Consider the following 23,412-nt stretch of genomic DNA (forward strand, 5'->3'; position numbering starts at 1 on the left):
GTGTGTGGTGGAGCAGGGGGAAGAGGGGGAGGTAGAGGACACGTTGAGGGGTATGAGGAAGGCTAGGCAAAACCTTGGCTAGCACTCTTGACTTCTAACCAGATGTGCTCAGTTGGTAAGAAGCTTGAAAGGCCAAAAGTCAGATCTTGCACTGGTAGCACACAGGGGCACAGCAGCTGGATGGGCAGCAGCAGGGCTTGCAACAGCTGGACTGGCAGCAGCAGGGTTAGCAACAGCTGGACTGGCAGCAGCAGGGTTTGCAACAGCTGGACTGGCAGCAGCAGGGTTAGCAACAGCAGGACTCACAGCAGCAGGGCTTGCAACAGCTGGACTGGCAGCAGCAGGGCTTGCAACAGCTGGACTGGCAGCAGCAGGGCTTGCAACAGCTGGACTGGCAGCAGCAGGGCCTGCAACAGCTGGACTGGCAGCAGCAGGGCTTGCAACAGCTGGACTGACAGCAGCAGGGCTTGCAACAGCTGGACTGGCAGGAGCAGGGTTTGCAACAGCAGGACTCACAGCAGCAGGGCTTGCAACAGCTGGACTGGCAGGAGCAGGGTTTGCAACAGCAGGATTCACAGCAGCAGGGTTTGCAACAGCAGGATTCACAGCAGCAGGGCTTGCAACAGCTGGACTGACAGCAGCAGGGTTTGCAACAGCTGAACTCACAGCAGCAGGGTTTGCAACAGCTGGACTCACAGCAGCAGGGTTTGCAACAACTGGACTGGCAGCAGCAGGGCTTGCAACAGCTGGACTTGCAGCCCCCACAGGAGCCACAGCCCCCCTTGCAGCTCCCGCAGGAGCCACAGCCTCCCTTGCAGCCCCCGCAGGAGCCACAGCCCCCCTTGCAGCCCTCACAGGAGCCACAGCCTCCCTTGCAGCCCCCGCAGGAGCCACAGCTGGAGCAGGAGCAGGAGCAGGCTGGCACACAGCAGCTCATGGTTGTGGTGGTGGAGGGTGGAGGAGGTGAGAGGAGCAGGTGGAGAGAGAGGTGAGTGGTGTGGGGCCTCCTGGCCTGGCCTTTATGTCCCTGTGGGTCAGGTGTGGACTGGGCATGAGGTCACTTCCTGGTCTGGGGCACATGGTCACTTCCTGGCCCTGGGCACATGGTCACTTCCTGGTCCTGTTTAGGGCCTCTTTCTCTTGTTTTCCTCTGGGCATCAACCCCAGTGAGCAGCCTGTGTGCCTCTAGCTGACTTTCTGTTGCCTGGCAGGTCCTGCTGTTGTCATCCTCTGTGTCCCACCAGTACCATCACTGAACTCAGAACCTCAGAATCTCACTCTGCTTTTGTGCTTATGGCTGGTCCTCTACCACTTGAGCCATACTTCCAGTGTGGCATTTTGCTGGTTAATTGGAGATTGTCTCACAGGCTTTTCTGCCCAGTCTTTGAGCCACCAGCACGCAGGTACAATTTCAGTTCTATATTATTATTATTATTATCCTCAGATCTCAGCCTCCTGAGTCCCTTGGATTACACGTGTGAGCCACGGTGTCTGGCTACAATACATCTCCATCAATGTCCGCCCATTGTTCACCCTTACCCTTAGGTTATATAGTTCTTAGGTTTTCCCCTGATCTTTAAACATAGCCCCATCCACTGTCCATTTACAATTTTCTTTGCTGTCGGTTGCAATTTCAAGCAAACTAAGCCTTGCCTAAAGCTCCGCTTACAACTGAGGGTCCTGCCTCCGGGTGCTGGGCTCACCCCGCTCCCCACTTCTCTTACAAACTGTTTTGAGCATTCTATATTTTGGTCTGGTTTTGTTTTTCCTTGACTCATTTAGGAACTCTGAACCACATTCCTCACCCAGGTTTTGTTTTTGCTTTGTTTTATGGTGGTCAAGAGGGACCTCGTGCGGCAGAAGCCGAGTCCTGCCCGGCCACGGAGCTCAGGGAAGAGTGCAGCTGCTGAAGCAGGGCTCAGGCTCCAGGGCTGTGTCCGGCTGAAGGCTCCAGCACGGCGGCCTCCTGGCCTTCTCTACCACACTGCCCCCTGCCGTCCGTTCATGCTGCCACAGGGCCCTGAGCTGGACCACATCTGTGACTTCCTCTCCTTCCTTCCCCTCCCCCCCCTCCTCCCCTTCCTTCTCCTCCTTTCCCCTCCCCTCCCTTCCCTCCTCCTCCTTTCCCCTCCCTTCCCTTCTGCCCCTGTCTGCCCTTCGGGGCGGGCGCAGCATCTTCCTTCCTGCACTGCACATTCCTGAAGCTCCAGGGCCCAGCCCCTGCTGGGAAGCGGCCCACAGGCTTGGAGTGACCTGGAGACCGTGGAGACAGTGCTCTTACAGGTAGAGGGTCCTCCTCCGTGCCTCACAGCCTCTGACTGGGTTTGTGTCTCTTGCTGGGGTGGGTGGCCTGTCTCTCCCAGTGCTGCACCCTTTTCTGTGTTTGTGCTAAGGGTTTGTTTGAGTGGGCTTTTTTTCCCCTTTACTTTTCTTCTTGTTGTTGGTATCAGAATTTGAACTCAGGGCCTCTTGCTTACTCCACCTTTCTTGGTGCCTTTCTACTATTTGAACCGTGCCCCTCAGCCAACTTTTTGCTGGTTATTTTGGAGATCAAGTATCTCAGACTTTTCTGCCCCAGTTTGGTTCAAACTGTGATCCTCCGGTTCTCAGTCTCCTGAAGTAGCTAGGATTATAGGCACGAGCACCGGCATGCGGCCTGTGTACTTAGACTCTTGGATCTGTGTGTTATATACAGGGCTTCATGGATCTGAGGTTCTTGATTTCCGGCTCACTCACCACCAGTGGGACAAATGCCTAACTACCATCCTGTCCTCTTATGTGTCTTGTGTTAATAAAGACTTAAAAGGAGATGCGGTTCAATATCAGACCTCAGGGAATCAGTAGATTATGAAGTAAACAAATCTCAGAGTTGGTCAGACCAACAGCAAGAATGGGTCACACAATCAACTAGTGATGTAGGCACCCTAGTGGAAAACGAAGCGTTAATCAAAGCAGCATCAAAAGCTTCAGCACTTCAGGATTCATTTATTAAAAAATTTCAGAGAAGCTGGGCATCTGTGGCTCAGGCTTGTAATCCTAGCCACTCAGGAGGCTGAGATCTGAGGATCGTGGTTCAAAGCCAGCCTGGGAATGAAAGTCTGTGAGACTCTTATCTTAATGAACCACCAGAAAACCAGAAGTGGTGCGGTGGCTCAAAGTGGTAGAGTGCTCGCCTTGAGCTGAAGAGCAGAGGGACAGCGCCCAGGCCCTGAGTTTAAGCCCTACAATTGACAAGGAAAAAAAAAATAGGCAGTGTCCCCTGTGGAACAAACTTGTTTTTAAAGAGCCTAACAGAAAAACTGGGTAAGGATACCATCTTTATCAGTGGAAAGTCTTAGCATTATAAAAAGTTCATTTTTCTTATGTTAAGGTAATTGTTAATGGCTTTAATTATAATTGAAGTTCCAGAAAGATTTAATTTGGGAATGTCTCTTGTTGGTCTAAAATTTCTGTGTAAAAGCTGGGTGCTGATGGTTCTTGCCTGTAATCCTAGCTACTTAGGAGGCTGGGGTCTGAGGATTATTTGAAACCAGCTGGGGCAGGAAATTTTGTGAGACTCTTACCTGCAATTAACTAGAAAAATGCTGAGAACAGAACTGTGGTTCAAGTTGTAGAGAGCTGGACTTGAGCAGTAAAGCTCAGGGACGGTGCCCAGGCCCTGAGTTCCAGCTCCAGGACCAACACACACACACACACACAATTTTTTTTGTCGGTCGTGGGGCTTGAACTCTGGGCCCGGGCACTGTCCCTCAGCTCTTCAGCTCAAGGCAAGCACTCTACCACTTGAGTCTCAGCGCTCCTTCCACACACACAAAATTGAAAGCAATAAACAGTCTGTCAAACATAAACGCTTTGTTTTATGTTTAAGACTTTTTAATGAGCACATATTCATTGTTCAGGAGAGGTTTCCTCCTGACAGACATGACTTCACTTCCATACCTCATAGAGTGCCCCCTGCTGGGCTTGCCCCTTGCCCCTCCCTCACACCCCACTTCCTCAAGCAGTGTCAGCAGGAATCATGGTTCTATTCTCCTCACACTTAGAAAGTAACCAGGCCATAACGCCCCTGTTTAACCTCTCGGTGCGTCCTCCCACCCAACAGAGCCTGTTTTACTTTCCTGTGTTCCCTGTCTTAGTGTACAGTTTCTTGGAGACTGGGTCTCCCTATGTAGCCCAGGCTGGCCTGGAACTCAGATCCTCCTGCTTCAGCCTCCCAAGTGCTGGGATTGCATCCCATGCATAGCTTCACCGAGAGCATCTGGTATATAAACTGCTCAGCACGTGTTAGATGTGCAACTGGGTGTGTACGTGAATGTCTGGTAGGCGGGGCGGTCATTTTGTAATGCATAAAAGATGCATCTTTTTGTAAGCTCGCGGGTAAGCCGTGGACTCCGTGTAAGACATGGAACCTGATTGCCATGGTTTGGATAGTGTTTATTCTGTTTTGTGGTGCCGGGAGCTGAACCCCGGGTCCCATACCTGCTAGGAAGGCACCGTACCGCTCACTGCATCACCAGGCTCTGGTCTGGGGTTTGGACGTGCCTCAAGGAGGCTGGACTCACGCCGGGGCATGTGTGGGAGTGGGCAGAAACTTCAGGAGGCTAGGTTACGTGGAAGGTTGCTCCCTGGGACACGGCTAGCCCTCGAGGGGAGCAGCGGGGTGCTGCCCCCTTTTCTCTTTGCTTTCCAGCCACCTTTTGTGAAATGGCCTCCCCGGCCATGTTTGCCACAAACCCCAAAGCGGTAGCAGCCACAGACAGAAACCTCTGAGCTCGTGGGCTAAAATCAGCCCATCTGACCTTTTGGTAGTTTGTTGGAGATTAGAGTCTCACAGATGTTCCTGCCTGGCTGGCTTTGAACTGTGATCCTCAGATCTCAGCCTCCTTACTCCTCCTAGGTGTGAGCCATGTGTGCTTGGCGGCATGGGGATCAACTTTAAAAAATCAGTCCAGTGTGGGCTGGGAAGGTGGCTCAGGGGTAGAGCGCTCGCCTCACACACAGGGAGCCCTGGGCTCCATCCCTCAGCACCACATACAAAGAGCCAGAAGTGGCGCTGTGGCTCAAGTGGTGGAGCGCTAACCTTGAGCCAAAGAAGCTCAGAAACAGCGCCCAGGCCCTGAATCCAAGCCCCAGGACTGGCAAAAAAAAAAAATCAGTCTGGTAATGTTTACTTTCAAAGTCGGACGTGTTGGCCAGCTGCTTTTCATCAAATGCTGAAACATCTTTGGTCTTCGCCTGTCCCTCCCTCCCGTTGCATCATTGGATGGAAGTTTCTCGCCTTGTTGTGCACTGAGGCTCTTGTTCTGTGTTGTGCCCAGGTCGCAGGACCCCCACCAAGAAGACCACCGAGAGTCAGACTCTACAGCTGTTTTAGGTTTTATTATGACAGGCTGCAGCTCGGGGCCCCTCCTACACTCCGACACAGCGGAGCCTAGGAGGAGAGCCCCGAGCTAAGGATTTGCAGGGCTTATAAAGGCTCACAGCCAGGTGGTTTAGCACCACGTGTTGCTCTGCTACAAACAAGCAACAAGTGGTCACTGACTCAAAACTTTAACCCTTCATTCCCCTCCCTGACTTATGGTCCTGAGACACAATCTTGTGGCTCCAGCCCAAAACTAACCTCCAACAGCTCTGGATGGCTTCAACCCATCCTGAAAAGGTATCTACAAAAACTAGCAAATATTTATATCCAAACTTTCCAGTTTTAACTTCTGTGAAGTCTACTTCCCAATACACACCTGGCCTATCTCCACGGAGGCGAGCTCCTTTTGTAACCGGTTGATTAGGGGCATTGGTGAGCTGACAGGGTTTATAATTTTTAACAATGTCCTCAGTGAGTTGATTTCCTTGCCTAATTTTTACTTCTGAGTGTCGGAGCAAGTCCTGCATTCTTCAGGTTCCCATGTGAGAGACCCGATGGATTCTCTTAAGAATCCCCTTGCCCAATATTTGTGGCAAGATAAGTTTCCCTTCACCAGTTTTCCACCAGTCTTTGTTTCCTTCTCTGTCCGGGGGTTTATAGGCCATGGGAATTTTCTTTATCCACTCCAAGTCTTCTTGGGAGTACTGAGGCTCAGGAGGCAAAGCTCGTGGCCCTGGGTCTACTAGAGTCAGCACTTCTGCTCTGGGCTGGAGGGCGCCTCCTTAGCTGCCTGATCGGCCAAGTTATTTCCTCTGGTTATAGAATCAGTTCCCTTTTGATGGCCAGGGCAGTGCATAATGGCCATATTTGCTGGTTCCCATATGGCCCGGATGAGGCTTAAAATTTCTTGTTCGTTTTTAATAGCCTTTCCCCCAGCTGTCAGCAGCCCCCTCTCTTGGTAAATGGCTCCATGGACATGCATGGTGGCAAAAGCATACCGACTGTCCATATAAATGTTTAGTCTCTTCCCTTTTCCCATCTGTAGGGCTTTTTTTTTTTTTGGTCCTGTCGTGGGGCTTGAACTCTGGGCCTGGGCTTGAGCTCTTCAGCTCAAGGCTAGTGCTCTACCACTTGAACCACAGCACCACTTCTGCCTTTTTTCCTGATTATGTGGTGCTGAGGAATTGAACCCAGGGCCTCAGGCATGCAAGGCAAGTGCTCTACCACTGAGCCACCTTCCCAGCCCCCCATCTGTAGGGCTTTTGTTAGTGCCACTAGCTCCGCTCTTTGTACAGACGTTCCCTGGGGGAGTGCTTCTGCCCACACTATCCCAGTGTCCATGGTGACTGCTGCGCCCGCGTACCTTTTTCCATCTCAAATGAAACTGCTGCCATCTGTGAACCAGGTATGCTCAGCATGAGATAGTGGCGAGTCCAACAAGTCTGGCCTGAGACTATATACTTGGGCCAGGATCTGCTCACAGTCATGCAGGGGCGCTTCCAGATCCGGATCCGGCAGCAGAGTAGCTGGGTTTAATGCTGTAGGTACGCAAAAGCTGATCCATGTGGGGGTAAGTAACAAGGTCTGGTAATGGACCACGGGGCATTGCTCATCCACCAGCCAGGCGGTTGTCTTAGCACCCCCTCTAGAGCGTGTGGAGTGGCTACAGTAAGGTTTTGTCCCAGAGTCAATTTATCAGCATCTTTTACTGAGAGCTGCTGCGGCTATTATTCTTAGGCACGGAGGCCACCCAGCGGCAACAGGGTCTAATTTCTTTGACAAATAAGCAACTGGCTGCTTCCAAGGTCCAATTGTCTGGGTGAGCACTCCCTTTGCTATTCCTTTACGTTCAGCCACAAATAATGTGAATGGCTGTTCACATCAGGTAAGCCCAAGGCAGGGGCTTCCAAAAGGCTTCTCTTAATTGCCTCAAAGGCTTTTTGCATCTGCTCAGTCCAATGAAATTCTGGGAGATTTTTAGTCAAGATTTCCCTGAGGTCCTTCTTATGTTATACCTGTTGTTGCTCCAGAATTCTAGCCAAAATCTTTTCCTTGGCCCGGTCTCTCTTTTCATGCTCATTTTCACATCTCTGTTCTCTGACCTTGCTTTCCTGTCTTTGCTCCTCCATCTCTCTTATTGTAAACCTTTTCTCCCACGGCTACTAGATCCCTAATAGACTTTTCACCAAGTCTGTCTAGAGCCTGCAACTTTTACTTTATGTTTGGTGCAGCTTGATTTATATAGGCAAACATAATCATCTGAGCCAACTCCTGGGTCTCAAGATCATATGGGGTATATTGACTAAAAGCTTCCATGAGCCGCTCAAGATGTGCTGCCCGACTTTCACTTTCTCCCTGTCTAACCATAAACTTTGGCCATATTAGTAGGTCAGCGAGCCGCCGCCTTGAGACCTGCCAACAGAGCCTGGTGGTAGACGAGGAGTTGCTCCCTACCTTCAACTGTATTATAGTGCCATGTTGGTCGGATCTCAGGAAAATAGGCAGAGATCAGGGCAGGATCCGTGATGGGCACTCCTGTGGGGCCAGGGATATGTTTCCGGGCTGCCTCTCCAATACGGTCTCTCTCTTAGTGGTAAAAAGGACCTGTAAAAGCTGACTGCAATCATCCCAAGTGGGCTGACGAGTAAAGAGAATAGTTTCTAGCAAACGAATTAAATCCTGGGGTTTCTCAGAAAAGGGGGCATTTTGGACGCACCAATTGTATAGATCACTGGTAGAAAATAGCCAATATTGGAGTTGCTGTTGACCATCCGCATCCACAGGACCTATGGCACATAAGGGAAAAGCAGCTGCATTCGAAGGGGGGTTGATCCCACAGCATCTTCGAGTGACTGGCCCCTCAGAAACTTTAAGGGCAGGTGCCGAGGGTTCTATAGCTCCCTCCTCTTGATCATTCTCAGGTTCTGCAAAAGGAACCTGGGAAGGGGAGCATGGGGGAGGAAACATTTCTTCTTCCAAGTTATCTCCCTGAAAAACCGGGGGGTACCTTTTCTTTTCCTCTTTCTCAGTTTCTTTTTTTTTTTTTTGTCGGTCGTGGGGCTTGAACTCTGGGCCTGGGCGCTGTCCCTCAGCTCTTCAGCTCAAGGCGAGCGCTCTACCACTTGAGCTACAGTGCCACTTCTGGTTTTCTGGTGGTTTATTGGAGATAAGAGTCTCACAGACTCTCTTGCCCGGGCTGGCTTTGAACCGCGATCCTCAGATCTCAGCCTCCTGAGTAGCTAGGATTACAGGCGTGAGCCACCAGCGCCCGGCTTCCGTTTCTTTTTGTAAGTCTAGGAGGCTAGATGGAGTGATGCCCATGGTTTCCAGTCCTGTCAGTCGTACAGTCCAAAAAACAATAAACAGTACAAACAAAACACACCCAGGCCTGACAGTTACGAAAAAAAGCTTATGGAGATCTCCCTAATTGGTCCGCTGACTCCTGTAATGGGACACCCACACCCCACAGCAGAAGGAGCAGACCCACAGTGGGTGAGTTGGGTCTCGGTTAGGAGGCCCTCTTGGTCAATTCCGGCCCAACACCGAACAGACCCCCACCCCACAATTCACACAGATGAGGTTCCAAGGACCCTCCCCCCACCGCACACGACAGGGTTCCAGGGACCCCCCCTCCACACGGTGGGGTTCCAAGGACCCCCGCTCCACACAGCAGGGTTACCCCTGCTCCACAACAGGATCTGGGATGTCTCCCAGTTCCTCCAGGGTTGTCGTGCAAGCGCGTCCGCTTTGACAACCCTTTATGAATCGGAGCAGCCGTCCTCACAAGGGAAAACGAAGTAAAACAGACAAACGACAGGACAAGACAAATTAACAAAGACAGCGCTGTTTTACCTTTAGAGTCTGAGGTCTCGGGGGTCTTTGGGGGGATCCCGGATGAGCCCCCACTAATATGTTATGCCAAGATTGCAGGACCCCCACCAAGAAGACCACCGAGAGTCAGACTCCACAGCTGTTTTAAGGTTTTAGTTAGACGGGCTGCAGCTCGGGGCTCGTCCTACACTCCGACACAGCGGAGCCTAGGAGGAGAGCCCTGAGCTAAGGATTTGTAGGGCTTATAAAGGCTCACAGCCAGGTGGTTTAGCACCACGTGTTGCTCTGCTACAAACAAGCAACAAGAGGTCAATGCCTCAAAATTTTAACCCTTTATTCCCCCCCTTGACTTATGGTCCCGAGACACAATCTTGTGGCTCCAGCCCAAAACTGTTGATTCTGTCTGCTTCCTGTGGTGGCTTGGCCCATACACAGCTTTGGTGCTGGGGTGGGGACCTGTGTGTTGGGCTTTGCCTATTTTCAAGTGATAAAATGTAATTTGCACGCCAGTCCTTTTACTTCTGCACTGCTTCTTAGAGTATATTAGACTTTGCCAGAAAACCACTCAGACATGCAGGTACAGAGAACAAAGAAAGGTTTATTGCTGGGAAAGGGGGCGGGCAAGACCCCTTCCCACAAGAGAAGTGAGAAGAAGCACCAGTATTATCTGAGGCGACCTATATCACCTACTGAGGCTAGGAGGGGCTAGGGGACGGAGTCCCTGGTGTGGACATGCGGGCCAGGGGCTTCATCGTGGCAGACTAGGATTTATGGCTGCTGCCCAAGTGGTAGATAAGGGTCCTGCAGCTGCCCAGACCTGAGGGTCACTCTAAGGGGCTCTTGTTGCCTTCCATGGTGGTAGCTGCCCCAGAGAAGTGCCATCCCAAGGAACAGGGGGTTGGAGACTGATTATTTACTGCCTTTACTACAGGGGCCTAGTGTTGCCTAGAAAGGGAGTGTGCTAAGCTGTGGGAAGGGGTAGGAGTGTGCTAAGCTAGGGGAAGGGAGCTTATTGGGTTAACACTGCTCTTTGGCCTTTCCATTTTGTGGCGTGCATTTGCTCTGTTTCTTCTACTGTAGGTGTGATTCCGAAGGGATGGTTGGCTCCTTTCTAATTCTCCCGGAGTGCTGTCCCCCCACACAGCAAGGTTCTTCATGGACTCTCGTGTCACATTTGTACTGGCTGGCTTCCTTGGATGCAGATCCTACTGTTCTGATCCATTTTGGGGGCTCCCCCTCCCAGGGCCCTCACCATGTCCCAGGACCTCATCCTACTGAGCGAGGAAGCTGCTCTCAGCTTGAGCTGAGTTCAGATTCATTCTGTGCCTTTCTTTCTGTGAGAACCCAGCAGGAGTTTGGTGGTTTTTCTGTTCGGGGTACACAGAGGTGATATAGGGATATGTAGGGCGGGGCAGGGGATTGGGGGCTCACCTGGCGTTTTTTATACATTGCTTGGGCCTCTGCCAGTAGCTCTGTGTGTTTGTTTCCTGTGGGGTACAGGAACATTCACACTCATGGTATGAAGCGGTACCCCCCCCACCCCGCACCCCCGTGGAATTCTGTCTGAATTTCTGATCAAGCCATTGCCAGAAGGCCATCAAGTGACACTTCCTTCTGGAAGGAAGCCATGGCACGTTTCCTCCTCAGGCAGAGCCTGGCCATGGCAAATGTACCCAAAACCACATGGAATCTTATCTCTACATGATTTTGTTTTCTTCTGCATCATGTTTCCAGGGTATCCTTTTGTGTTTTGTTTGTTTGAGACAGAGTTTGTAGGTTAACTTCTAGGTTGGCCTCAAACTTGCAATCTTCCTACTTCAGCCTTTTTTTTTTTATATTATTTTATTTTATATATATATATATATTTATTGTAAAGCTACTATACAGAGGGTTACAGTTACATGAGTGAGGTAATGAGTACACTTCCTCTTGAACATTGTTACCCCCTCCATTGTTTTTCCCCTACCATCCCCTCCCTCCCTCCCTTCCCCGAGGTTCTTTTTTTTTTTTTTTTTGATTGTGATTAAATGATTACATAATTTCAAAGTCACAAGTTCATTCTAACTTCCCTGGAGCAAATTGTCTACCACAGTCTGTAATATATAACAGTGTTCACATGTTATATACCATATTTGTGATCAGCAGCATGGGGATATTTAGTAGTGGTTCAGCCAGATGAGCGGGAGTTCTTTGTTTAAGTCCTGTTAGTTTTGTCTTATCACCTAACCTTTTGGATTTAGCATCCACTTATCAGGGAGACCATGTACCGTTTGTCTCTTCGTTCTTGGCTTACCTCGCTCAACATGATTCCTTCTGGCTCCATCCATTTCCCTGCAAATGCCATTATTTTGTCATTTCTAATGGCTGCATAATATTCCATTGTGTATAGATAACACAATTTTTGGATCCATTCGTCTGTGGTGGGGCATCTGGGTTGTTTCCATATCCTGGCTATTGTGAACAGTGCTGCAATAAACATGGAGGTGCACGTGTCCTTGTATATTGGTTCCTGTTGTTCAGGGTAGATGCCTAGAAGTGGTATGACTGGGTTGTAAGGGAGGTCAATCTTTAGCTTTCTAAGGACCCTCCAGACTGCTTTCCAAAGTGGTTGTATAAGTGTACATTCCCACCAGCAGTGTAATAGGGTTCCTCTTTCTCCACATCCCCTCCAGCATTTGTCGTTGGCTGATTTGTGGATGTGGGACATTCTGACTGGGGTAAGGTGGTATCTCAGGGTTGTCTTTATTTGCATTTCCTTCACCACCAGGGATGATGAACATTTCCTCATGTGTTTCTTTGCCATTTTTATTCCTTCATTTGAGAAGTCCCTCTTTAGTTCTCTTGCCCATTTAGTAATTGGTTTGTTAGGTTTGGGAGGGATTAGTTTCTTGAGTTCCCTGTATATACAGGATGTTAACCCCTTGTCTGATATATTGCTAGTAAATATTTTTTCCCAATTAGTTGGTTTTCTTTCTAGCTTAGTTGCGATAGATTTAGCTGTGCAGAAGCTTTTTATTTTAAGGTAGTCCCATTTGTCGAGTCTCTCTCCAACTTGTTGTGACCCTGGGACTCTGTTCAGGAAGTTCCTTCCTGTGCCTATTAGTTCAAGTGTCTCTCCTACTCTGTCCTGCAGTAGTTTCAGAGATTCAGGTTTAATGTTAAGGTCTTTAATCCATTTTGAGTTGATGTTGGTGCATGGTGATAGGCTGGGGTCCACTTTTAGTTTTCTGCATGTGGCTGCCCAGTTTTCCCAGCACCAGCGGTTGAAGAGGCTGTGTTTCTTCCATTGTATGTCTTTGGCTCCTTTGTCGAATATCAGCTGGCTGTAGGCCTGTGGATTTATATCTGGATCTTCTATTCTGTTCCATTGGTCTTCGGGTCTGTTTTTGTGTCAGTACCATGCTGCCTTTGTTATTATAGCTCTGTAGTAGAGTTTGAAGTTCGGCATGGATAGCCCTCCCATATTGTCTTTATCCCCTAGAATTGTTTTGGCTATTCTAGGTCTTTTGTTGTTCCATATAAATTTTTGGACTGTTTTCTGTATTTCAGTGATGTACGTCATTGGGATTTTAATAGGAATTGCATTGAATTTGTATATTAGTTTTGGAAGTATCACCATCTTTACTATATTAAGTCGGCCTATCCAGGAGCATGGGAGGTCTTTCCATTTCCTAGTGTCTTCTGCAATTTCTTTCTTTAACTTTTTATAGTTCTCATTAAATAGTTCTTTTACATCTTTGGTTAGGTTAATTCCTAAATATTTTATTTTTTGGGAGGTTATTGTGAATGGGGTTGCTCCCTTTATTTCCTTCTCTTCCTGTGCGTTATCAGTGTATAGGAAGGCAACTGATTTTTGTGGGTTTATTTTGTATCCTGCTATTTTGCCGAAGTGACTTATGATTTCTAAAAGTTTGGGGATGGAGTTTTTGGGATCGTGGAGGTATAGTATCATGTCATCTGCAAAAAGGGATAGTTTAACTTCTTGTTTCCCTATGCGGATCCCTTTAATGTCTTTTTCTTGCCTTATTGCCCTGGCTAAGGGTTCTAGGACTATGTTGAAGAGGAGTGGAGACAGTGGGCATCCTTGCCTTGTTCCTGTTTTTAGGAGGATTGGTTGTAGCTTTTCCCCATTAAGTATAATATTGGCTATTGGTCTGTCATAAATGGCTTTTATTGTTTTTAGAAATGTTCCTTCTATTCCTATTTTCTCCAGAGCTTTTAGCATGAATGAATGTTGAATTTTATCAAAGGCCTTTTCTGCATCTGTGGCGATAATCATGTGATTCTTGACCTTGGCTCTGTTGATATGCTGGATTACATTTATTGACTTACGTATGTTAAACCATCCCTGTGTCTCTGGGATGAAGCCTACCTGATCATAGTGTATTATTTTTTTTTTATGTGTTTCTGGATTCTGTTAGCTAGAATCTTGTTAAGGATCTTTGCATCTGTGTTCATCAAGGAGATTGGCCTGTAATTCTCCTTTTTGGTTGGGTCTTTGCCTGGTTTGGGGATGAGTGTGATATTGGCTTCGTAGAATGAGTTTGGGATAGCTCCCTCCTTCTCTGTTTCTCTGAAGAGCTTGAGGAGTATGGGTATTAGTTCTTCTTTAAAGGTCTTATAGAATTCTGCTGTGAATCCATCTCGTCCTGGGCTTTTTTTTGTTGGAAGACTTTTGATAGCTTCCTGTATCTCATCATAGGATATTGGCTTATTTAATTGGTTAACTTCTTCTTTGCTCAGTTTGGGTAACTTGTATTTCTCTAAAAATACATCCATTTCCGCCAGATTTTCTTCCTTTAGAGAGTATAGCTTTTGAAAGTAGTCTGTTAGAATTGTTTGGATATCTTGGGTACCTGTTGTGATGTTTCCCATGGCATCCCTAATCCTATTAATATGGGTTTCCTCTCTTCTTTTTTTAATTAATCTTGCCAATGGGCCATCAATTTTGTTTATTTTTTCAAAGAACCAGCTTTTTGTTTGGTTTATTTTGGTTATGGTTTTCTGATTTTCTAATTGGTTAATCTCTGCTCTCAATTTGGTTATCTGGCTTTGTCTAGTAGCTTTAGGTCCCATTTTTTCTTGTTTTTCTAGCTGTTTTAGTTGCAACATGAGATTATTTACTTGGTCTGTCTCCATTCTCTTGATGTGGGCACTGAGGGCAATAAATTTGCCCCTCAGGACTGCTTTTGCTGTGTCCCACAAGTTTCTTTGTGAGGTGTTTTCATTTTCATTGAGTTGTAGGAAATGCTTTATTTCTTCTCTGATCTCTTCTGTTACCCAGGCCTTGTTAAGGAGTGTGCTGTTCAATTTCCATGTATTAGAGAAATTTCTGCGGTATGCTTTGTTATTGAGAGCTAGCTTGATTCCACTGTGGTCAGATAGGATAAAGGGGATTATGTCGATCCCTTTGTATTTGCTTAAGTTCCTTGCATGAACTATGATATGGTCTATTTTGGAGAAAGTTCCATGAGCTGCTGAGAAGAATGTGTACTGTGTTGTTTTAGGGTGAAATACTCGGTAGATGTCAGTTAATGCCGCTTGAAGTATGGCCTCACTTAATTCGGTAGCTTCTTTGCCAATCCTCTGGTTGGTAGACCTGTCCTTTGGTGAGAGTGGCGTGTTAAAGTCTCCTAGTATTATCGTATTGGGATCTATTTTATTCTGTAAGTTTGAGAGCATTTGTTTAACATATCTGGGTGCACCGATATTTGGGGCATATAAGTTGATGATGGTTATATCCTCCTCTTGGATTGTTCCCTTTATTAATATGTAGTGTCCGTCCTTGTCTTTCTGTACTGATTTTAATGAAAAGTTTATTTTGTCAGATATCAGGATAGCTACACCTGCTTTCTTATTGGGGGAATTTGATTGGTAGATCCTTTTCCACCCCTTCACTCTGAGTTTGTTTGTATGTTTGGCTGAGAGGTGGGTCTCCTGAAGGCAACAGATGGATGGGTCTTGTTTTCTGATCCAGTCCTCAGTTCGTTTTCTTTTAATTGGCGAATTCAGCCCATTTATATTAAGAGAAAGTATAGAGAGATGCATTGTTGTCCCTGCCATTCCGTTTTCCTGTTTTTCTTCTTTCCTTTCCTCCTGTGCTTGCTCAGTTAGACTTTGAGTAATGCCTGTCTGGGGCAGGTCCCAGTTCCTGGTTGCTTTCTTCAGGTTGTGTCCCCCCTCTTAGAATTCTTTGTAATGCTGGCTTAATGTTTATGTATTCATTTAGTTTTTCTTTGCTATTAAAAGTTTTCAGTTCTCCATCGAATGTGAATGCTAGCTTTGCTGGGTATATCAGTCTGGGTTGGCAGTTATTGGCTCTCAGGGCTCGTATGGTGCTTTCCCAGGCTTTTCTTGCATTCATTGTTTGTGTGGAGAGATCTGCAGTGATTCTAATTTTTTTCCCGTTGTAGTATAGCTCCTTCTTCATTTTTGCTGCATGCAGGATTGTTTCCTTATTATTCAGATCCATCATTTTTACTATAATGTGTCTAGAAGTGTTTCTCCTGGGATCTTGCTTGTTGGGTGTTCGATAAGCTTTTGTGATGTAGTTAAGATGGTCGTTTTTGAGGTGGGGAAGATTTTCATTGACTATCTTGTTAAATAGGTGTTGCATTCCCTTGCTCTGCAATTCCTCACCTTCGTCCACTCCGATTATGCGAAGGTTAAATTTTTTTAGCATTATCTGCTTGCTCTTGAATTTCCCTTTGGTTTAATTTGAGTGATTTTTCCATATCTGTCACTTTTTGGTCCAGTTGGTGTATTCTGTCTTCTGTATCTGACACTCTACCTTCCATTTCATTCACTCTGTTGACCGTGGCTTCTATTGTGGTTTGCATGGTGGAAATGGATCCCTTTATGGATTCAATGTTGGTTCTCAGAGTACTGATCTCACCTCTCAATGAGGTGAGATCAGTATGCATTACCTCTAATTTGGCGTTTTCTCACTTCTTACTGAGGTTTGTGCAGCTTCTATTTTTGCATCCAACTTTTGTTTGATATCCTGTATATCTTTTGATAGTTCATCCTTGTGCTCTTTCGATTTCTGATCCATTTCTCGCTTTATTTCTTGAGCCATTGCCTCCAGCAACCCTTGGATGTAGCTTTTGTCTTCCATTCCTGCTTTGCTCCCACTGGGGCTCTCCCCTGCGTGGCTGCTGGCTTTTGAGGTGAGCTTGCTGTCCTGGGTAGTGGTAAACCTTGTGATTTTTCTCTGTGATTTTCGCATGGGGGTTCAGGAGACTGCTCTTCAGTCTTGTTTTGGTGTGTCTGTCTTTGCTTGGTTGCTGATTCTGTATTGGTAGAGAGAGTCTGTGCCTGATCTGGATTCTGTTGGGAGCCTATCTCCAGCTGCTATTCTGACTTACTTAGGATTCTCAGCTCTCTGCTGTAGATTGCTGGCAATTCCCGCCTTTGGAAGGGTTGAGCAGCCTAGACTGCTTGTGTTTGCTCCTGTGGGTGCTCTTGGGAAGATCAGATGCTCTGGATGCACTCTCCCAAATACTGGAGTCTGCTATGGGCTCCTGATGTGTTTTTGTTTGTTTGTTTTGGGCTGGTTGTGGGCTTGAACTCTAGGTTTGGGTGCTGTCCCTCAGCTCTTCAGCTCAAGGCTGGCACCCTACCATTTGAGCCACAGCCCCACTTCTGACCCTTTTTGCTTTGTTCAGGCGCCGGTCCCCGGGCCTGGTTCCGGCCCCAGCCTGGAGCGCGCTCGTTAGGCCTGTGCTAATGTGTATACCACCTAGGTTATGCAGCCTGGAGGACACAGTTCAAATTTCTTCTAGTGTTGGTAGTCTTGACCCAGGGGCGCTGTTCCTGGCTTGGGCATTTAAGCTCCCTTCCAGGGGCGCTCTTGCTCTGGCCTGGCCAGCAGAGTGTGCTCCACCGGCTGGTGGAGCTCTCGAACAGTTCCCAGTTTTAGTGGGTCCTGTGGTCGGGGTGTTGGGGTATGGAGTCTAGGTCAGGGTCTGGGGATTCCCTCCAGCTCTGGTCTCCCTTGATGGATTCACTGTCCCCTGTGGGGTACTCACCCTGTAGGTCATCAGTTGTTGTTGCAATCTGAGTTCAGTTGGGGTGGTTGCGGGCTGGGTTGGGCGGCCCCCGGCCGGGTAGTTGCGATCGTGATTGGGCGGGTGGTCTGCCGACAGGTCCCTTTGTCGCGCTGCTGGTGCCGGGCGGCTTTGGCGGGATGGAGCCTCTCCGCTCTGGTGGAGAGTGAGGGGTGGGGGTGGGATCCTTGTGGAGACTCCCGGCTGGTAGGTTTCTCTGTTCCTGGCGATCCGCTGTTCTGCAATCCGGTACCTGGTGATCTGCAAGCGGCCCCCTGTGTCTCTGGGGTTCCGGCAGCCCCCGCCAGGCCGGCTGGCCGGTGGCTTGGCGCACTGCCGCGCGGCCAGTAAAGGTTGGGGGAGGGGTCTTCGCTCTTCTCTGTTCTGAATTTCTTCTTTTCCTCTCTTTCTTTTATTGTTATTTTCCACCTCTGGTTTTTCTCTGAGTGTTCGTCTTTTTGTTGTTGTCGGTCTCTTGGGGAGATTAAACGTTGGAACTTGAACTCTTTTTGGTTGGAGAGAGCTGTGGCGTTTCCCTACTGCCCCGTCGCCATCTTGGTCCCCCTCCGACTCCTACTTCAGCCTTTTGAGTGCAGTGGTGGTATACCTGGAGGGTCAGGGGGCCAGTTCAGTGACAGAGATCTTTGCTTTGAGTGAGCCATTCCCTGCACTAGCAGCTGGGGGTGCAGATGTCATTCTATTGGAAACCACTGCTCCCCTTTTTTCTTTTTTTTGTTGGTCATGGGGCTTGAACTCTGGGCCTGGGTGCTGTCCCTTAGCTCTTCAGCTCAAGGCTGGTGCTCTAGCACTTGAGCCACAGTGCCACTTCTGTTTGTCTGGTGGTTTATTGGAGATAAGAGTCTCATAGTCTTTCCTGCCTGGGCTGGTTTTGAACTGCGATCCTCAGATCTCAGTCTCCTGAGTAGCTAGGATGACAGAAGGGAGCCACCAGAGCCTGGCTGTGTGCATCATGTGCAGGCATGATTCCCACTCCACAGCCCAATGGGTGGCAGAGAAGATGTCAGTAGGCATGAAGTTGCTTTCTAGACCCGGAGGCTTTATTAAAAGTAAGGCTTTTTTTGTTTTTTGTTTTGTTTGTTTTTGGTAGGTTGTGGGTCTTGAACTCGGCCTGGGCAATGTCCCTGCACTCTTCAGCTCAAGGCAAGTGCTTTACCACTTGAGCCACAGCGTCACTTCCAGTTTTCTGGAGGTTCACTGGAGATCGGAGTCTCATGGGCTCTCCTGCCCAGGCTGGCTTTGAACCTCGATCCTCAGATCTTAGCCTCCCGAGTAGCTAGGATGACAGGAGAGAGCCATCAGTGCTTGGCAGGAAGTTGTTATTTTATTTTAAACAAGTGAAGTAGGGGGTGGGAGGGAGGAAGGAAAGCTCTGAGAAAGTGACCCCTGAGGGGTAAGGGGGTGGCCTGGAGGACCCTGGGGTCCTCAAGCTGAGAACAGACTCAGCACCCACCAGTCCGAGGGTCATTCCTGACCTCAGCAGCCCAGAAAGAGGCAGGAGGAGCCCCTGCAGCTGTGAGCTGGGCAGCTGCCTCTGAGCTGGGCCATCTCCAGGGTCTAAGAGTAAATTTCTCCTCAGGAAGGAACAGGAGACACATCGCAGCACAAGAGAGGGCGGGAAGGCCACAAAGGGAAAGAGCCAGCTGTGGGAACTCAGGGGAGAGAGGTGGGAAGTTACGGACTTAGAGACACCTAGAAGCACTTGTCACCAAATAGCCAGAGACCAGAAACCTGGGCTCAGAGCCTCAGACCTTGCACTGGCAACAGCAGGGTTTACAACAGCTGGACTCACAGCAGCAGGGTTTGCAACAGCTGGACGGGCAGCAGCAGGGTTTGCAACAACTGGACTGGGAGCAGCAGAGTTTACAACAGCTGGACAGGCAGCAGCAGGGTTTGCAACAGCTAGACTGACAACAGCAGGGTTTACAACAGCTGGACTCACAGCAGCAGGGTTTGCAACAGCTGGACTGACAGCAACAAGGTTTACAACAGCTGGACTGACAGCATCAGGGTTTGCAACAGCTGGACTGACAGCAGCAGGGTTTGCAACAGCTGGACTGACAGCAGCAGGGTTTGCAACAGCTGGACTGACAGCAGCAGGGTTTGCAACAGCTGGATTTGCAGCCCCCACAAGAACCACAGCCCCCCTTGCAGCCCCCACAGGAGCCACAGCCCCCCTTGCAGCCCCCACAGGTGTCGCGGACCGGCTCTGTCGGGACGACGGAGGACACCTAGTGGAGGAACTAGAATAGGTGGGGAGATGGCAAACAGACAACTCACACACAAGAGGAGTGGATGCTGAGTGCGATTTAATGCAGAGGATAACAAACTTTTATAGCAAAAATCTCCATAAGAAAGGGCAAAAGGTTACACAATCTTGTTGCAGGGCTTCATTCTTGGGTGGTCACCAGCTGGTCGCCTGATAGGCACTTGTTTCCGGCTTATCTCTAAGAAATACAATGGGTTTCGATGTTTGTCACCAATTAACCATTACCTATTTTTATAGAGGCCTTAACTGTCCCATAAGATCTTTCCTGTTCCTTTTTTAATAGTAAGCACCACGGAGGCCTAGATCTAGCAAGTCTCTTAGTAAATAAAAGAGAGTAGCAGGAAGTTCTTTCTCCTAAGTAGTTCTCTCAGCAATTGCCATACATTCTTTCTGTTCTAGCCAACCCTACAGCTTCTTGTAAATCCCTTACAAACAATTCCTTCTGCTGAAGTGAGTCGTGAAACCCCCAATACTTTTATATTTACTTATGACTTGTCTACTAGCCTCCATAAGAGGGGTTTTCAGGGTAGCACTTAACTCTGGTGAGTTAGTCATATTTTTAAGACATCAGATATTGGAGTCGTCAACACTCTTAAGAAAGAGCTTTAAATAAGGGAACGTTGAGCATGAGTAAGTACAATGAGCAGCAGAAACAGTAAAAGATTAATAGGCACTCTTATACAGTGAAGAAAAGAAAAGCAAGAACAGAAACACATCTTTCCCTGGGGTTTGCCAGCCTTTCCAGGGCCTCTTTGAAGCCCCATTCTCTGAGGTAGACTTCGGTGAAGTCCCATTCTCAGAGACAGGTCTCTTTGAAGCCTCATTCTCAGGTCTGAAAGCTGGTTTCCCATGCTAAGCAGACTCCACTGGAGTAGGCGTGGCACACAGGAGCCACAGCCTCCCTTGCAGCCCCCACAGGAGCCACAGCCCTGTGGGGTCAGGTGTGGACTGGGCACGAGGTCACTTCCTGGTCTGGGGCACATGGTCACTTCCTGGTCCTGTGTGGGCTTTCCCTGGGAAGTTGTGTGTCATTGCAAAGTAACAAGCATGGATGAGTCATGTGGCACACTTCCTGAGACACACTTCCTGGGACAAACCTTGCAGGACAAATGAAGCAGGACACTTGGTGAGCGGGGCTGGGCTCTGTCCCTGCTGCCCGCCGCACTCACCCCTCCATGTGTGCGCTGTTCCAGGAGGTCTTGAACAACAGCAGGCTCTTATGTAGTCAGAGTTCTGGGCCTGCTCTTGACGCTAGATCCTGTCTGAGAGAGAAAGTTCTGGAGCAGTCACTCTCCCCTATGCCGGTGGTCTGGGACCCTGTGGCCTGGGCTCTGGGGCTCCTTCCCCTGAGCTTCCTTGGTGACTTTCTTGCTGTGCCGTCCTGCTTCATTCTCCGGCATCTGGCCAGCCTGGGGCTCTTTGCTCTGGTTAGTTGGGTCAAGATTTGTCACTCGGGTTTATTCTTTCAAAGAGTGCTTCTTCATCCATTGCTCTGCACTATTATTTCATTTTTCACTCATCAGCTCTGATGAGTGACTTGTGGGACTGGGAAGGTGGCTCAGTGGTAGAGCTCTTGCCTTGCATGCATGAGGCCCTGGGTTCGATTCCTCAGCACCACATAAGCAAAAAGAAAAAAGGTGGAAGTGGCGCTGTGGCTCCAGTGGTAGAGCGCTAGCCTTGAGCTGAAGAGCTGAGGGACAGCACCCAGGCCCAGAGTTCAGGCCCCACGACTGGACCAAAAAAAAATTGTCTGAAAATAATTCTTGTTACTTTAAAGGGGATGCCAGAGGGGTTATAGTTGCATAGGTCAGGTAGAGTTCATTTCATTTGGGACAGTGTCACTCCTGCCCTCAGTCTGTCCTAGTTTTTCCCTCTGCCCCTGCCCACAAGTTCTAGAGTCCATTTTCCACGTTGTGTCCAGTGAGGAACATAGCTGCATTTGTCCACCCTTTGCTCAGCTCTGATCTTTATTATCTCTGTCCTTCTGCTGACTTGGGGCTGGCTTGGAGACCTTACACCGTTAGTTACTTTGGAGGGATGTTAGGATGATCTCTGAGTAGAGTGGGGTATTTAAATCTCCTATTTTTTTATTTTTTTAAAGCAAGGATTGATTGATTGATTGATTGATTGATGTTTTTCCCACCAATACAGTGGGAAAAATCAGATAAAGGAAAGATTTCTTGACCCCTTGAAGTATCATTGCATCTAGACCTTCTGTTATTGTATGTTTTTTCTTACGTTGCCTTAAAAGCTTTCTCTTTATGATTGCTATGGGTCAGAGGATCACTCCTTTTATGCATGTATCCTGGCTTCTATCTCTTGGGGTGGATTTTGCTTGGAGTCTACATTGGGAGATATGAGCACAGGTACTCCAGTTACCATCTAGCTTCTCTTCACTGGGCATGTGATCTTCCATCCTTTCCCTCAGCCTGTGTGTGTCTTTCCCAGTGATCTGCATTTCTTTCCATTTTATCCCATTAGCCAAGTCTGTGCTTTTTTTTTTTTTTTGTCAGTTGTAGGGCTTGAACTCTGGGCCTGAGCTCTGTCTGTCAGGAATTCAGGTCTAGGTGAACATTCTACCGCTTGAGCTACATCGCCACTTCCAGTTTTCTATTGGTTTATTGGAGATATTTGTCTCCTGGACTTTCCTGCCTGGATTGGCTTTGAACAATGATCCTCAGATCTCAGCCTCCTGAGGAGCTGGGATTACAGGCATGAGCCTCCGGAGCCTGGTTGAGTCTGGGCCTTTTATTTTTTTTTCAGATTTTTTATTTTATTTTATTTATTTACTTTTTGCATTTTTTTTATTGTAAAGATACTATACAGAGGGTTACAGTTACATGAGTGAGGTAATGAGTACACTTCCTCTTGAACATTGTTACCCCCTCCATTGTTTTCCCCCTACCGTCCCTTCCCTCCCTACCTTCCCCGAGGTTCTTTTTTTTTTTGATTGTGATTAAGTGATTACATAATTTCCAGAATTTCACAGTATTGTGAAATAATGATGCTCATTTAAAGTCACAAGTTCATTCTAACTTTCCTGGAGCAAATTGTCTATCACAGTCTATAACATATAACGGTGTTCACATGTTATACACCATACATGTGATCAGCAGCATGGGGATATTTAGTAGTGGTTTGACCAGATGAGCGGGAGTTCTTTGTTTCTTAAGTCCTGTTAGTTTTGTCGTATCACCTAACATTTTGGATTTAGCATCCACTTATCAGGGAGACCATGTACCGTTTGTCTCTTCGTTCTTGGCTTACCTCGCTCAACATGATTCCTTCTAGCTCCATCCATTTCCCTGCAAATGCCATTATTTTGTCATTTCTAATGGCTGCATAATATTCCATTGTGTATAGATAACACAATTTTTGGATCCATTCGTCTGTGGTGGGGCATCTGGGTTGTTTCCATATCCTAGCTATTGTGAACAGTGCTGCAATAAACATGGAGGTGCACGTGTCCTTGTATATTGGTTCCTGTTGTTCAGGGTAGATGCCTAGAAGTGGTATGACTGGGTCGTAAGGGAGGTCAATCTTTAGCTTTCTAAGGACCCTCCAGACTGCTTTCCAAAGTGGTTGTATAAGTGTACATTCCCACCAGCAGTGTAATAGGGTTCCTCTTTCTCCACATCCCCTCCAGCATTTGTCGTTGGCTGATTTGTGGATGTGGGACATTCTGACCGGGGTAAGGTGATATCTCAGGGTTGTCTTTATTTGCATTTCCTTCACCACCAGGGATGATGAACATTTCCTCATGTGTTTCTTTGCCATTTTTATTCCTTCATTTGAGAAGTCCCTCTTTAGTTCTCTTGCCCATTTAGTAATTGGTTTGTTAGGTTTGGGAGGGATTAGTTTCTTGAGTTCCCTGTATATACAGG

At 48.0% G+C, this 23,412-nt stretch overlaps 1 protein-coding gene across 1 annotated transcript in view; it reads right to left on the minus strand.

Annotated features, from left to right (window-relative positions):
• Positions 1-226: 226 nt before the first annotated feature.
• Positions 227-23,412, minus strand: part of LOC122101195 (keratin-associated protein 5-4-like) — a 35,913-nt gene continuing 12,727 nt past the window's right edge. Inside the window, 1 exon segment of the mRNA XM_042671526.1 lies at positions 227-896. Within this exon segment, the coding sequence (XP_042527460.1) occupies positions 227-896 (670 nt within the window).

This window comes from Dipodomys spectabilis, unplaced genomic scaffold (genome assembly GCF_019054845.1).
Source record: "Dipodomys spectabilis isolate Male_0828 unplaced genomic scaffold, ASM1905484v1 ptg000639l, whole genome shotgun sequence".
Lineage (NCBI taxonomy): Eukaryota > Metazoa > Chordata > Mammalia > Rodentia > Heteromyidae > Dipodomys > Dipodomys spectabilis.